The sequence below is a fragment of the Plecotus auritus genome (genome assembly GCF_963455305.1).
Source record: "Plecotus auritus genome assembly, chromosome: 1".
NCBI lineage: Eukaryota > Metazoa > Chordata > Mammalia > Chiroptera > Vespertilionidae > Plecotus > Plecotus auritus.
This window is the reverse complement of record NC_137770.1, coordinates 40,805,128-40,821,245: the sequence shown is the minus strand read 5'-3', so window position 1 is coordinate 40,821,245 and position 16,118 is coordinate 40,805,128. Positions and strand designations below refer to the sequence as shown.

Sequence of the window (16,118 nt, the reverse complement as noted above, 5' to 3'; positions counted from 1 at the left end):
AGAACAGAAACACTGCCAACACCCTAAAATTCACATGTACCCCTCCCCAGTCACAGCCCCCACTCAGCCCCAGAGGTAACTACCATTATTCCAACATCCATGATGATGATTTTCTGATTTTATTTATAGTTTTAAACTCTATGGATACATCTCTAAACAATATAGTTTAGTTTCACAATAAAGTTTTTCAACTTTAAGTACAAGAATTTTTGAGTGAGAGTCGCCCATATTATTCTATGATCGTGTGTTGTAGTTTGTTCATTCTCTTTGTTGTGTTTCACTGTATAGATATTCCAGGAGTGGCATACTCTCTATTCCATTGTGAATGGGTGTTTGAGGTTGTCTCTATTTGGCACTGTTATGAACAAAACTGCTATGAACATCTTATATCTGGCTTCGGGCTTCTCCAGGTACAAACCTGAAGTGGAATTGCTGAGTTATAGGCTCTGCACATGTTTGTCTTCACTAGAAAAATGTCTATTTCCAAAATGGTTTTACCAATTTATATTCCTGCTAACATTTCTATTGTTCCACACAGTTGCCAACATTACATATAGACTCTCATTTTTGCTAACCTGGTAGGTAGGTAGTATCCCACTGTGGTTTTAATTTGCATTTCTCTGATTACTAATAAAGTTGAACACCTTTTCATATGTTCACTGACAATTTAGGCCAAATTTTATGGTAGCAGCAGGGTCTCTGTTACTAGTTCCTAAATGCGACCCCTAATGGATACACCACCAATGGTCTATAGTTGTTATTTTATTCATTCCTTACACAAATATTTGTTAAGTACTATTTTGTTCCAGGTACCACTTTTGGCACAGGTATACAGTAGAAATAAGATAGAGTCTTCTGGGTTTGAAATGTTGTTTAGACGTGGAAATGGAGACATCACAAGGCAGTTGGGTCTTTTAAAAAAGTTGTCGCTTGAAGGAGAGGTTGGGGGTATGCAGCTTTCAGAGTGATCATCCTGTAGTTACTAATTACAGTTTTGGTAGAACACTTGAGGGAAAGGAAGCGGAAAGGGAGATAGTAAGTCCACAGCTCAGCCCGGGTGCACTTTCTAATTGGAGGTCTGACAGAAGCAGAGCCAGGGCGGAGAGGCCTGGGTAAAGGCAAGCCAAGGGAGCATGCTGTCACTGAAGCTGGAGGAGGAAGCGCTTCAGGGAGGAGCGGAGAGTCAGCATGCGGACTGAGAGGCAGAGCTAGACAGGGAACTGGCCACTCTTCACCCTCAAAGGAAATTACCTGTGAAACTAATGAAGCTGAAGTTTCACAGATGGTCACTAGCACAGGCTCCTTCCAGTGCCTGTACCTAATTTTGTATCTGCAGTTTTATATTCTTTTGCTTAGATGACTCTCCAAATTGTATAAACTCAAGCCCCATAAAACCCAGATGTGTTGTCCCTCCTCATCATCCTTCACCTCTCCATGACAACATATATTTCATTGACATTATTTCCTCCTTAGCTTCTTCTGGCACATCCCTCTCTTCCACTCTTCTCTCCTCTCACCATTCCCTAAATGAAGATATGGGCTATCATTTGGCCTCAACCTTGTTCTCTCTACACTAAGCCTCTGTGAAATTATTCATTCATATCAACCTTACAAGAATAATTCCTAAATTCATACTTCCGGCACGGCTCTCTACCTCCCAAACATAGGCAAAATGATAATTATGCCTTTTTAAAAGTAATTTGCCATGATAAACATTTATCATTTTTAGAAAGCTCATAAACAAGAAAAAGGTAAAATGGATTAAAGAAAAAAAAGAAAGAAATATATACTTGGCTCAGACAGTATTATTCATTGGCATATTTTTTGTAGGAAAAAAAAACAAAAACCAGAATAGAGCCGGTCTTAGTAATCTGTTGCTGAATAACAAATTACCCCACAATTTAGGGGACTAAAACGACAACAGTGACTACCTCCCAGTTCCTGCAGGACGGCAATCTGGGTGAGGCCTCACCGGGTCCTCTGCATCCGGGATTCTCACCAGCTGAAATCAAGGCCTTGGGGGAGTTATCATCATCTCAAGGCCCATTTGGGAAAGGATACATTTCCTGCCTCCTTCCAATGGCATCGGCCAGGTTCAGTTCCTTGCAGGTTGGGCTTGAGATCCCTGCTGGCTGTGTGTTGGAGGCGACCCTCCGTTCCATGCCATGTGGACCTCAAGCAGCTCACAACACAGTAGATGAATTCGTCAGGGTCAGCAAGAGAGGTAGTGACCACAAGAGAACATGCAAGGCAGATGAAAGTCAGTCTAAGTGACAGCCACCTGTTGTCTTATTCTGTTGCTAGAGGGGAGTCACTAGATCCAGCCCGCATACAGTGGAAGAGGATTACACAAAGGAGTGAATACAGGCAGTCCTCGGGTTACGTTGGACTTGGCATACCACTGACAGGACTTACCATGGTTGATTTTTGTGGTGAAGTCGCCATCTCCCATTTATTTATTTATTTATTTATTTATTTATTTATTTATTTAAAAAGTTCCATCATTTCGACGTATGTACATATGTGCTTTATGTTTTTTATTATTTATTTACCACAAGTAAAGGTCAGGAATTGTTATCTTTCTTTCTTTTTTTCTTCCTTCCTTCCTTTCTTTCTTTCTTTCTTTTTTTTTTTTTTACTGTTTCACTTCGTTACTGCTGTGTGTGTGCTCCATGTGAGTGATGTAGGTGCTTATGTAGGTGGGTTCCAACTTATGGTGAAAATTGCATTACGTCGCGCCATAGGAACGGATCTCTGACGTAACCCGAGGACCTGCTGTACCGGGAGTCAGGGATCATTGGAAGCCATTTTAGGAGCAGCCTATCACACAGCTCCTGCCCTCCAGGGACTCACCATATACGCGAGAAAGCATTATGTAGGTACCTGAGAAAGATTAAGGTGTGCTGGCTCAATGACCGCCAATCAGTGTAGATGTATGTTGCTTTACAGCTGAGTCACTGTGTTCCTGTCAGATTGCTTGTAACAAGTTTTAGATGGTCACTGATCTTCATTGTACTTTGAGATACATTTCACAGAGGCTGCCCTCCTCCCCTCCCATTCCAGAAGAACTGCTATAATAATGTAAAATGTAAGCTTAAAAATCTTACTAAGAGTGTGCTATGTGCTTGTGCAAGAATCCCCATTGGTTTATGCAATGCTGCTAGTAGGGAAGGACAGTGTCTATTTCTCACTTGGTGGTCAAAACTCCATCCAAATACCCCTCTTCCTTAAAAAAGTAGGAGACAACACTACAGTATTTGGATATGAATTATTTGCATTAATGCAGAAACTCAAGTTTCTCAGCTCATCTGCTGTGTTTTCCTCTTGCCATAAGAAAAAAAAAAGAACATTGGCTTATTTTAATCTCTCTGAAAATTACTCAGCGATTTAATAACTAGCACACTGCTTATAGTCAATCGTAGTAAACACAAGCGATCAAATTAGTTATGGATTTACTTGCACATGCTGTAAGCACACTTCCCCTGGCTTTATAACGTGGGGCTCTGGGCTCCTAATCTTGGTCCTCATGTGTAGTTCCACCCCACACCAGATGGGGCAGAAGCAGCCTTTCCTCACTCCAGTTTCCCCCCCAGCTTCTGTCTCTGTCAGACCCTACCAAGTCAGTGAGAAAGGGGGGATGTCCATGGAGACTGCAGACTTGTGCTCAGGATTGCCTTCTCAAGAGAAATACGTTCCAGATTATGAGATTTGCAAAAACACATTATAATTGTGTAAGCCCTAGTGCGTGAAAACACTCCCAGGGCCTGGCCTTGCAAGGCCCAGCATTTTCCTGCCACCCCCCGCTCTGGCAGTGGAGGGTACGGTCCGGCCTGCGGAGGGCCGACCCGGAAGTTGCCCCGCCGCGCGCACTGCGCTTTCCCCACTGTGGGAAGTTGAGTGCTGTGCTGCCCGGAATCCGTGGGCTCGCCGGTTCGCCTCCTGAGTCCCCCTTCCTGGTTCCCTACTGGCCTATGGGCCTCCACAGCGACGGCAGGGGCCCAGCCCCAGGGCGGGCAGCCCGAGCGGGGCCACGGAGCTCCGCGGGCCTGTGCGGCGGGGTCGCCGTGTTCGCCGCCGTGGCCGCAGTGTTCACCCTCACGCTGCCCCCCTCGGTGCCCGGGGGAGACGCGGGTAAAGTACTCTCAGGGCCGCCCCTCCTGCCCCTCTCCCCGGGTCTGCGCTCATCCTGCCAGGTCTGGGCAATCGCGCCCTCCGTCCTCCCTCCTGTGATTTCTTTAGTCCTCCGGCTTTTGAGTCCGGGCTTGTCAGTTTCGTCTGATGGGACGGACCGAACTCTCCACTTCCTCTGCTCATTTTTCTGGACCTGAGTTTTGCTTTCCATTCCCATTCAGTTCCCGCTGCGTGTTGTGCTCCAGGCAGAAGGCATTAGCAGTAGAGGTGAACAGGTATCGTGGAGAGGACTCTAGTGCTGGGAGATAGGCGAACTACAAAATAAAGAGCTGCCTATTAAGTGGGGATAATGTTGACAGTGAGAGGGAAGTGTGATGGAGAAGGGGTGGCTAGTAGCTTTTTTTTTTTTTAATTCTCTTTCGATTGAATTTATTGGGGTGACATTGGTTAATAAAATGATATAGGTTTCAGGTGTACGATTCTATAATACATCATCTGTATATTGTACTGTTATTCACCACCCCAAGTCACGCCTCCTTCCATCACCACTTATTACCTCTTTACCCTCTTTTACCTCCCCGCACCCCACACCACCGCTTTCCCTCAGTAATCACCTTACTGTTGTCCTTGTCCAGGAGTGTTTGTTTGTTTAATCCCTTCACCTTTTTCACCCAGCTCCTCCAATCCCCTCCCCTCTGACAGCTGTCAGTCTGTTTTCAATGAGTCTGTTTCTATTTCGTTTGTTCTATTTTGTTCATTATGTTTCACACATGAGCGAGATCATATGGTGTGTCTCTTTCTCTGGCTTATTTCACTTCGCATAATGCTCTCCAGACCCGTCCATGCTCCATGTTGTTGCAAAGGGTAGTAAGATGTCCTCCTTTTGTTTACCGCGGAGTAGTAGTATTCCATTGTGTAAATGTACTACACGCAGCTTTTTTTTTTTTTTTTTTTTTTTTAATCTAGTGGCTCCTTCTGAATGGCTAGTCAGGAAAGGCCACGGAAGAGGTGGAATTTTCATGAATATTGAATAGGAACCACCCTTGCAGAATATTTGGGGGAGAATACTTAAAATAGTGCAAGTCAAGTTGCAGTTTAAAGCAAGCTACTTCTCTTAAAAAGAAATCCATGACTCATGTGCCATTTAAATCACGAGAATTCTTGTTTTGCATTTGGTCCAAGAAACAAGAAATAGGTTTTGTTTTGCTGCCAACTTGAGTGACCATGCAATAATGCCCAATAATGGCCAGTAATTTTGTCAGTGCCCTATATTCAGATAGTGAATCTGTAGTTACCTTTGCTGCATAACAAGATACTTGCTTAAAACAACGAATATTTTTTCGCTCATATTTTATGTTTATCCGGAATCTGGGTGCTCTTCCTCAGGACGAGGTTGCGGTCATGGTGTAGGCTGGCCTGCAGTCCGCTCCAGGCTCAGCTTGGGGAGAACTGATTCAAAGCTCAGTCCAGTTCTTTGCCAAGTGGGTCCGGGTGAGCTAACCTCTGTCGGGAGGAAGAGAGGCCCCTTTATCATTTTGTAACTTAATCTTGGCAGTGATATACCATTGCCCTATTTTAATCATGGAAGTTAGTCCGTAACTCAAGCCCACTCTCTGGGGGAGGATTATACAGTGAGAATACCAGGAGGTGGAGATCCTTAGGAGTCGGCTTCAGGGCTGCCTACCACACAGGAGGATCCTTGATATTCCATTTTCAAGTCATTACCTTTATTCTTTCAGGTCCTACTGAACATGTAGAAGGATGGTTTCATGAGTATAGTGGGGAATGGAGTTACCATGCTTCCAAGGTTTTTATTAAGTAAGAGAAATAACTTTATTTTTGTGAGAATTTTGACATTGGAGAGCATTAGTCAGGTTGTGGGTAGTTCTGTACCTTTCCCAAAAGAAAACCACTGACAGGACTTACCATGGTTGATGAAACTGAAATATGGGGGGGAGGGGTGATGAATAATAGTAACTAATACTTATTGAGCATTTGCTATGTGCAGGTACAATTCTAAGTGCTTTACATGGATTGTTATTTTAGTCCTCCCAGCTACTAGGGGTAGTAGCTACCAATATGGTAGTTACTTTCAATAACTATAAGGTAGTTACTATCAATAGCTTTATAGCCCTGGCAGGTTGCTCAGTGGTTAGAGCATTGGCCGGTAGACCAAAGGGTCTCAGGTTTGATTCCTGGTCAAGGGCACTTACCTCGGTTGCAGGTTCCCCAGCCCCGGCTGGGGAGGGTGCAGGAGGCAACCAATTCATGTGTCTCATGTAGATGTTTCTCTCTCTCCCCCCTTCCCTCTAGAAATCAATGGAAAAAATAAATATCTTTATAAATGAGAAAACTAAAGCTAAGCAATGTCCAGAGTCACCCAACTAGAAAGTAGGGGCAGTAAAGGAAAGAATCCAAGAAGATTGACTTTAAAACATGCTCTCTTACCCTTTACTCTCTGTCAAACATTTTCATAAATTGTTTGTTAAATCCGTCATCATATATATAGTGATATTTAGAGTGTTTAAAATCTGATTGTTGCCTTGTCTTAATGCTGTTTTAATTTTTCCCAAAAGAATAAAGTTATCTATTCACTTTGAGTTACCAAAAAACTTTTTAGGTGCTCTTATTTGTTTAGTTTGATGCTAAATAGTAGTCACTTCTAGTATTCTTGTTCATTTTGGGGAATGATAAATTGTATAATCATATCTTTGATAATTTTATGTTGAATGGGCTGTTCTCCTTGAATGTTTGTGTTTATGAAATATATTTTATATCAATAAACAACCCATCTCAAAACCAGTAAAAAGCATGTATTATTATTCCTGATAAGTCTTCAATACTCCATCAATCCATCCTATTGTGTGGCCTTGCCAATCTTTTGTACCACTTGATACACATAGTTGATTTATGGGTAGGAGTGCTCAGTCCTTTGGAGGAGAGGGTGAGAATCTAGGCTTCATGTCAGTTTGTTATTCTTGGGGAAAAATAATTCACATTTGAATAGCATCTTTAACAGACTTGATATTTGACAATATAATTACTATAAAATGTATAGTATAAAGGAACTCATTTTTAATGATTAAGCATCTGCTAACAATTCTGAGCTTGCTACCCATTTGTGTCCCAGACAAGTGATAAGAAGCATGAAGGAGGTTCATCACGAAAGACAAAAAGCTGTGGTTCTCAAACTTGAATATACTTCAGAATTGCCTGGGAAAATTCAGCCCCAATGTCAGAGGGTCTTAGCGTAGGTAGATTTGGGGGATGATCAAGAAATCTTCGTTTTTATAAAGCACCCAGATAATTCTGATTGCAGGTGGTATTAGGACTTAAATTTCAGTCGTGTGAAAGGTTGGGAGGAAGCAAGGACCCAGGAGGCTCTTTGTTGTTTTTGACTGTTCATGTCCTTTCTTTTCTTTATCATACATAATTTTAAGAGTAATATTTCCCACCCTAGCCAGTTTGGCTAATGTGGATAGAGCGTCAGCCTGCATACTGAAGGGTCCAGGTTCGATTCTGGTCAAGGGCACGTACCTTGGTTGCAGGTTCCTCAGCCCTGGTCGTGGTGCTTGCAGGAGGCAACCAATCGATGTGTCTCTCTCGCATTGATGTTTCTCTCTGTCTCTTCCCTCTCCCACTCTCTCTAAAAATCAATGGAAAAATATCTTCTGGTGAGGATTAACAACAAAAAAAGAGTAATATTTCCCTTTAGCTCTTTATCACAGATACAGTTACAGGCTTTGCTTTGAATGGTAGTATCTTCTCTGTATAGATTTTAGTTTAATATTTGATAAGAGTTGATGGAAGTTTGTCATATTCCAGAATCATCCTTATACTAACAGAACACCAGCAAAGAATAACAGCATATTGACTTTCTAATGATAAATAGAGAAAATGGGCTATTTTTGTTAGTGTTAACATTTTAAATGGAGGAGAATGACTAGTGGCCTTGAAATTTTGAACTGCACTGTACTTCATTACACCTACAGAAATTTAAGAACAAAAAATTTGGTTAACATAGTTTTGGACTAAAGACATTAGAACTATCTTATTCTAGAACAAAACTATAGACTTGACAATAGTTACAAAGGGAACAGTTATTTTAGACACTTTTAGATCATAAACAATTTATTTGAAAAGTATGTAAGATACAAAAATTACCTTTAGTTTTTAAGGTTTGTTTTTTTTTTTAATATCTCCAGAAAACTTAAAATATGCCCTTAAGTAATTGACTTCAATAATATCTTCAGTATCGGTCTTTAGGTGCTTTTATGGAGGTTTCATGATGTAAGCAGTCATTTACCTAAGAGGGGTGTCTGAGGAGCAAGGACGACAGTGTGATAGGTGTCAGTCAACCTCTGTGTATGTGGCCAGAGGAGTAAGAGGTGTCTTACAATGTCTTGACAAGATCCTGAAGTGGTTAGAATAATATTTGTAACTTAGTGGAAAAGACAGAAATGGAAGCAACTAATGAGAATAAAAGGCAATCTAAACAAATGCTAAATATAGAGGTTCAGGCAGGTTCTAAAAGGAAGCAGTGATCAATTCTGATGGGGGAGTTAGTTGTGAAGGGGGTATGTGTAAGGAGACATGTCACCGAGAAGGTGGCAATTGAACTAGGCCTTGAAGGATTTAGAAGAGAATACCAGGTGAGAAAATGAGCGATAAGAAGCATGAAAGAGGACCATTCCAGAGGAACAGTGGGTCATCAGATTTGACTGAGGTGAGAATGGGTTTGTAAAGGGAACTTGAAGCCATAGAGGGCTTTCATGTCACGCTGAGGAATCTGAACTTTATTGAGTAAGCAGAAAGCAGCCATTGAGAAATTTTAGACGAGGGATATAATCTAGCCTTTTGGGGTTTGGGGGAGTAGGCATGGGGGTGGCATTTAATAAGTGATTTCAGTATGAAGAGGAGTTGAAATAGAAGATTGGTCAATGCTATTGTAGTCCAAGCCAGAGAAGGTAAAGGTCTACACTGTGGCTAGGGCAGTCAGTAAAAATTAAGAATATTGATATTCATTGAAGAATAGAAATTGAACATTAATACACTTCCTAATAGATAATAAAACTTTCATAAATCATCAATTAATGTTGATTGATATCTTACATTGTACAGTATTACAGTATACACAGATGAGTCAAAAATAGTCCCTGTGCTCTGGATACTTAAAATATTAACAAAACAGTCTCTTCCTCTGCATTGCCCATCTCCTACTGGGCACCATGGCGGTCCTCAGACCCCTGGTGAAACCCAAGATTGTCAAAAAGAGGACCAAGCAGTTCATCTGGCACTAGTCAGACCGATACGTCAAAATTAAGCGGAACTGGCAGAAGCCCAGAGGCATGGACAATAGGGTGCGTAGAAGATTCAAGGGCCAGCTCTTGATGCCCAACATTGGTTATGGGAGCAACAGGAAAACAAAGCGTATCCTGCCCAGTGGCTTTCGGAAGTTCCTGGTCCATAGCGTCAAGGAGCTTGAAGTGCTGCTGATGTGCAGCAGATCTTACTGTGCTGAGATTGCTCACAACGTCTCCTCAAAGAACCTCGAAGCCGTTATGGAAAGAGCAGCCCAGCTGGCCATCAGAATCACCAGTCCCAATGCCAGGCTGCGCAGCGAAGGAAATGAACAGACAGATTGTGTACACATTGTATTTGTGTTAATAAAATCATAAAATTCTGCAAAAAAGCAATATTAACAAAACAGGCATTGAATTAATGCATTATAATTTTAAAAATAATTGCTAATGGCAAGGAACTTTAGAGGGCTATGTAAATAGTATAAGGATTTAATAGTTTGAAAAAATATATCACGGTAATCGGAGTTTACCAAAATAATCTGGAGCAAATAAACACGTGGAAATTGTTTAAAGGTATGCAACCTAATTAATGTAGAGAAGGTATTCAAATGTCAGATGTAGGGCAGTATGGCACACTCTTTGGAGAGTCCAAACCTCACATGTCTGCACATTCTACATTTCATACGGTTACATCTTTATAGACAGTTTTGTACTAAATTCTTGAGGGATAATATAGCATATTACATTAATGCTCTCTAAGAGTTTTAAAAAATATTTTGCAAGTGTGTACAACTTTCAGGAGGGAAAAAAAGAATTTTCATAAAAATAGAATTCACTTCTTTTTACTGACCAGTTATTAAAAGCTACCAAAGATAGTTTATTCAATAAGACCTAAGGTGGAAAATATTCTTAGACTATTCACGCTGTTAAATCTCTGCAGATTTAGTTTTATCCGGTCAAATTAATGCAAAACCCCAATGCAAGCATTTGGAATTTGAAAACTTTGGAGGAGTGTCATTTTCTAATAGTCATTATTGGTTTTACATTATTTTTTCACAGGGGAACTGATCACAGCCGCACATGAGCTTGGAGTAAGTATTAGTTTTATTGTTTAATCAATGCTCTCATTAACAGTTTTAGGAATTAAGAAAGTTTAATTAAGCATGGAATAAAGTAGATTAATTTATTTTTAAACCCCAGTTTTTAGTAACTTATAAGTTCAATACATGACAATTTACTTTAAGTTTTAAATCCAATTACACTAAATTATAAAGCAAAGTCTTTACTATATGTACAGTAGCTGGCTTATTATCACCCTAAAATTTTGTATAAGCTGTGGAGAATAAAATAAATCGGGTTAACAGTTTTTAATAAGTTTATTATTTAATAAACTTTATTATGGTGCATGATCCCTTTAGGCAAGACCTTAGGACTGTCAGCATGGTGGTAATCCGGTAGCAGTGTGGTCTTTCAACTTTCTCACCAATACGATATTTCAGAACCTGCTTCTTTTTTTTCAATAGACTTTTTAAATGACCCTAACCTACTATGAACCCAGAGAACAAACTGCTTAAGAATTGACAATGAAATATGTCACCCTTTCTCTAGGTGACATACCATGTGATAGACCCTGCCAAATCCACTGAAGAAAATATTTATTTGTATTGGCACAAAAGGATTATAATAGAAAGCCACTATTCAAACAGTCATTCGCTCTTAATCTTTATACTTGCCTGAGGAAAGGGCTACTTGTCCGTTAAAGCCAGTGTGACCCTTCCTTTACCAGATGAGAACCTTCTAACTGTTGTGAATTTTTCCGCAGGTTGCCCATCCTCCTGGCTATCCTTTGTTCACTCTGGTGGCTAAACTGGCAATTACACTATTTCCTTTTGGCTCCGTTGCCTACCGAGTCAATTTTCTGTGTGGTTTATTTGGAGCAGCAGCTGCATCATTACTTTTTTTCACCGTTTTCAGGTACAGTAGTTGATTAGTTAAAATCCATTTTGACTAACTGGAGATGTAATTTTCTTATAGCCCAAATACATACATTAAAAAATGATTTTTGTTATCGTTTGAATGGTTTTTCAATATTCACCCATGCGATTTCATTTTCTTAATTTATAGTAATTTCATATGCATTTGACCCCCAAATGATTACACAGTTAATTCTGCTTCATACAATGGCATGAAAGTATCACCAGTTCATTATCACAATTCTCTGGTTAGGCAGAACTAATAAGGTTTGTCGTTTTATGAAAATGCAGATGGGCCAGTTTAACTCAACCATATGAAGTTCATCTTTGGGTAAATGATAAGTGTCCTTTAATTACTCACGGTATTGCTGATGGGCAGCTGCCTATCAGGTTCAGAGCTAATACCCAATTCTATTGTATTTAAATATGCACATGTTGTATACCTTTTGAAATGAGGCTATTAACTAAAGAAATCATTTGGGATGTGGTTTTAGTAAGGTTTCACTTTGTTCCATTATAGCTGTAGGGAAAATAGGCAAATTAGACCCCACTTATTTCATTGATGGAAGGCTTTCTTAGTTTTGAAGGCTACAGCGCTGCTTTTAAAAAACGGGTCATTAGTTTAGGATATTGGTGAACTCATTTGTCTTTGCTATTTCTGTTTCCTTCATTCTTAACTCAGTCTAACCTGTGCCTAAGAGGATTAGAGTGAAAAATACAAATTATACTTCCTGCATAGGGAACGCCAAATTAAAACACTTCTTTCAAAAACTATTGTAGGTTTGATTATAAAACAAATAACTTTTGTATGTAAATATAGTAGAATTTGAACAGACATAATTTCAAATGTCATTTTGGTGGCCAATATTTTCATTTTGATTAGTCATAATATTGCCCCTAAGCTAAATTATTTTCTAAATTCTCTTTTAATTATTTATAGTAAGGTAAAAGTTAACATAATTATGACTTTATACTTTTAAATCTATTTGTAGAAAGCTTTCAGATTCAGATGTTATAATTGTTGATCATTCACTAAATTTTTATTTATATTATTTAATTTGTTTATATTTCAGTCTTACAGGTTTTCAGTGATAGCCAATTTTTTAAGCATGAAATGTTTAAAGTAATATCTCTGCTTGGATTTATTTGTATTATGAATGTTATTAATATTTTCTTTTTCTAAATGATTAGAATAATATTTATTAGATTGCTCCTTCTGAGTCTTTTATAATTAAGAATTTATCATTATTTCTGTTGATAGGAAAACTGATCTTTTTTATTTTTAAGTATTCAGGTTGAAATTTAGACTTACCTGTTTTGTATTGAATGTGTGAGTTATTAATTTTCACAAGACACTTAAGACAGACATTTAAAGAAAATTAATACTTGTATTTAGGTAGTTCATCTGTATTTTAGATTATTTCTATAACAGATACATATGTTTAAATGCTGTGTGGCTATAAATAGCTTTTATGCAAATAAAGAGCTTTGCTTTCTAAAACTTTTCCATATTTTTCAGTATATGAATTGTTGATGCTGTTCTACATGAAAAACACTAAAAATCATATGTAAAAATCCTTATCTTTATAGAATCCAAATAGTTCTGGACAATAATTTCCCTTTGAGTTTTCTAGATTTTAAAATAGCTTTTATTATTATGCTTGTCTATAATGGGTTTTGGATTAGCACACTAGTCTATAACCCTTTTCTTTTAATATATAGTCTTGGTGATAAATTTATGTACTTGCTGTTACATGTTTTAAACCAAAAACTCAATATGATAAACTGAATATTTAAGTTGTTTTAGTAATATAGTACTTTGAAAAAGTTGCTTTCTTTCAGAAAAGGGATCTAACAATATTATCTCTTACATGCATTTTAATATGAAAATACTTCATTATTTTGAATACAAATAATTGACAAGGTACACGTCCTTTGGGAGCAACCTAGTTCAAGTGGCAAATCTGCTTTGTCAAACAATAGACACCCTTCAGGAAAGAGCAAGCCATCTCTATGGTAATAGGACTAACAGTAGCCTATTGATTGAGTGGAAGAAGACATTATACAATGTCAGCTGGCTTGTTACAATTTCATTTGTTGTATGACCTGAACTTAACCTTTAAAACCTTGCTTCTGTGAATATAAACCCAACAGCAGGATGCAATTTTGGTACAGCCATTACGGTGACGGCTTTTTTCTAGCCCCACCATACAGTAAATGTATTCCTTTACAGGTTGACTCCTTTATCAGAATTCGTTGAGGAGACATTTCACTACTTTATTCATTTATACACCAAATCATCATTCTGTTTTGTTGTTACATATTGAGGAGTTTTGATCCAGGAAGCTGTTTTATTCTTTTTTTCCTGTCACTTAAGAGAAGATTACTGTACATATGGGATTAATGCTGACTGGTGTGCAGTAAATTAATTCTTTTAACAGGTTTGGGTTTTTTTCAGGTAATTGTTCACATGGCATTCACTATATTTAGCTCTTGGGTGGACATAAAGACCTTCTGTACCTTTTAAACAAAGATTGTATTTCAAAAGCAAATTTCTGTTTAAATGTGTTGATGTAAAAAGCTCCATTTTTTGCAGTAAACATGACTTGATTGAGAGACCGATTTATTCGTTGTTTCCAATTACTATGTAATTTTTGCCTTTCTTCCATCTTTCTCTTGCTTTTAAAAGCAGTAAGATGTCATTAACACTGCATTTTTTTGTCAATCTTTTCTAGTGGTTGGCAAGAACTCATTTATATATTTGCTTTGCCCTAATGTGGAAAGCATAGGAGTAAAACAGCACATTGAAAGCTATCTGTATCACTGTAGTTTATTGAATTAAAAATAGTAAGACTGTGCCAGTTGTTTCTGTATGTATTTATGTATTGTCCCCTTCTGGGGTATTTTTAAGCATGCCTTATGTTAAGGGAGTTTAATGTAATACATTTAATTTATATTACATAGAATTCATTTTATTAATGTGTGCATCTGTGCATTTAAGACTGTAATACAGTTAGTGTTTTATAGTAACTGAGATTTTCTTTTTTTTAAGGCCATTAAAGTAAATGATTTTTGAGTTTGATTGTATGATATTTAAAGTGTTAAATTTGAAATTCACAAACCCATTAGTATAACATAAAAAAAGTTATAGAAAATGTAAATCACTAATATGAACACCACTTAGCATTGCCTTGTATTTGAATTTCAAACTTATTTCCTAAGAAACATAAGACTAGGTCCTATATACTAATAAGGAAGGAATACTGAAATCACTATCATTAAACATCAGTGTGCTTACATTTCATATATCCTGGTATCACTAAAAGAGAATGGATAGCAACGCATAAAAATTCTTTACCTCGGGAAAAATTTAAATTGTTTATGATCTCAGATGAGGGCATATCTTCTATCACTTACTTTGGTTGCTACAAGGCAGGGAGTATAGTTTCAACAGGTTTGAGAGTCAGCATATCCTTTTCAAACTGTTAGGGGCCAAAAGGAGCTATAGAAGGATTGATTCAGCAATATTTGTTGAGCATCCAGGTGAGTCGAGTGTAAACTTGTTTTAGTCTTTATAATCAAAATTCAGTGCTTATTTTAAAGAAAGACAAAATTACCAACCTTTAAACAGGCAGCATTTTTTAAATATTTTCTCTAAAAGGCACTGTTTCAGGAAACTTGCACTAAAAAACTTTCTGAGGCCATTAATATTGCACAGTAAGAAATCAGATCTTTTAATGTCAAGCAGGTTACCTAGAACATATGAATATTAATAATAATTAAAGGTATATGGAAACTATGCCTATTTACTACAAAGAACCTACAACTAACCAGTAATATTTAAATATCTTCTGGCAAATCATTTTGTGCCATTATTTTATTTATGGGGTATTTAATTTTTTATAAGTTACATGTTTCTAAACATTATGCTGCTGCTAAAAATTAATTTGATTAGGAAAAAGAACACTTGATTCTGAGCACTGTGTCTGCTATTCTTATAGTTTCAGCTAAGATTCCATTCAATAAAGAATAGAAAAATGGCATACCTTAGAGAATGTAGAATCTTCTGCTTAAGGGACATTTGGATTTTCCAACTCAAAGAGTATTCTAGATGATTGCGGTAGAGAATAATGTGAAACTCTGCCTAATTTCAGAGGTAACTATGCATAAGTAACAAATAGTCACCAAGTTTTTGTAGTTGAAGAAGAATGAAAAGTACTGGAGCATTAATTTCCATTCAGGAGAAATATCTGTCTTGATCCCTGGTTAATTGATCACATATTTCTCTCATATTTGTATTAAAATTGCATTGACTCAGACTGGGTAAGCATATTAAGAGCTTGGTTCATTTGCATTTTCTTATAAGTAGAGGGACATATTAGGCTCAAATAGCAGCACTTCATTTTGAAGGGAAAAAAGCAGGGCAAAAACTCTTTTTTAAGTCTGTAGAGTCTTTTCTGACAGCTAGTCAGAGTTAGAATTAGTTCAAGGAAATGTTAATAATGCACCGCCTGGCCTAATCCCTTTGATATCACCAGGTATCCTCCTGTTCATGGGTTAATTGCTTTAAAAGCGAAGGCAATATTCTGAGCGGTGGGCCGCTTCACCTTTTCACAGCTGTTACCATTGAGTGACAACTAAATCCCATGTGTAAGATGAGGAAGAGCTCAATCTCCAATTGGGAGAAAATTTATGTAAACCACAATCCCTT

General features: G+C 37.9%; 1 protein-coding gene and 1 pseudogene across 5 annotated transcripts in view; both read left to right on the top strand.

Annotated features, from left to right (window-relative positions):
* The first annotated feature begins 3,868 nt into the window (after window positions 1–3,868).
* TMEM260 (transmembrane protein 260) overlaps window positions 3,869–16,118 on the top strand; it is a 59,258-nt gene continuing 47,008 nt past the window's right edge. For 2 of the 4 annotated variants that reach the window (XR_013961307.1, XM_080682052.1), the window contains exons 1-3: window positions 3,878–4,131; window positions 10,494–10,525; window positions 11,257–11,408. Coding sequence is in view for 3 of the 4 variants with exons in the window: in XM_080682052.1 (XP_080538178.1) it covers window positions 3,972–4,131; window positions 10,494–10,525; window positions 11,257–11,408 (344 nt within the window). In the remaining variant the exon portion in view is untranslated. Of the gene's footprint in view, window positions 4,132–10,493; window positions 10,526–11,256; window positions 11,409–16,118 lie in introns of all 4 variants that reach the window. The other 2 variants (XM_080682051.1, XM_080682050.1) reach the window with 2 other exon arrangements.
* Window positions 9,360–9,809, top strand: LOC308253716 (large ribosomal subunit protein eL32-like; annotated as a pseudogene). Its single transcript has one exon. The product of its transcript is annotated as a large ribosomal subunit protein eL32-like (transcript).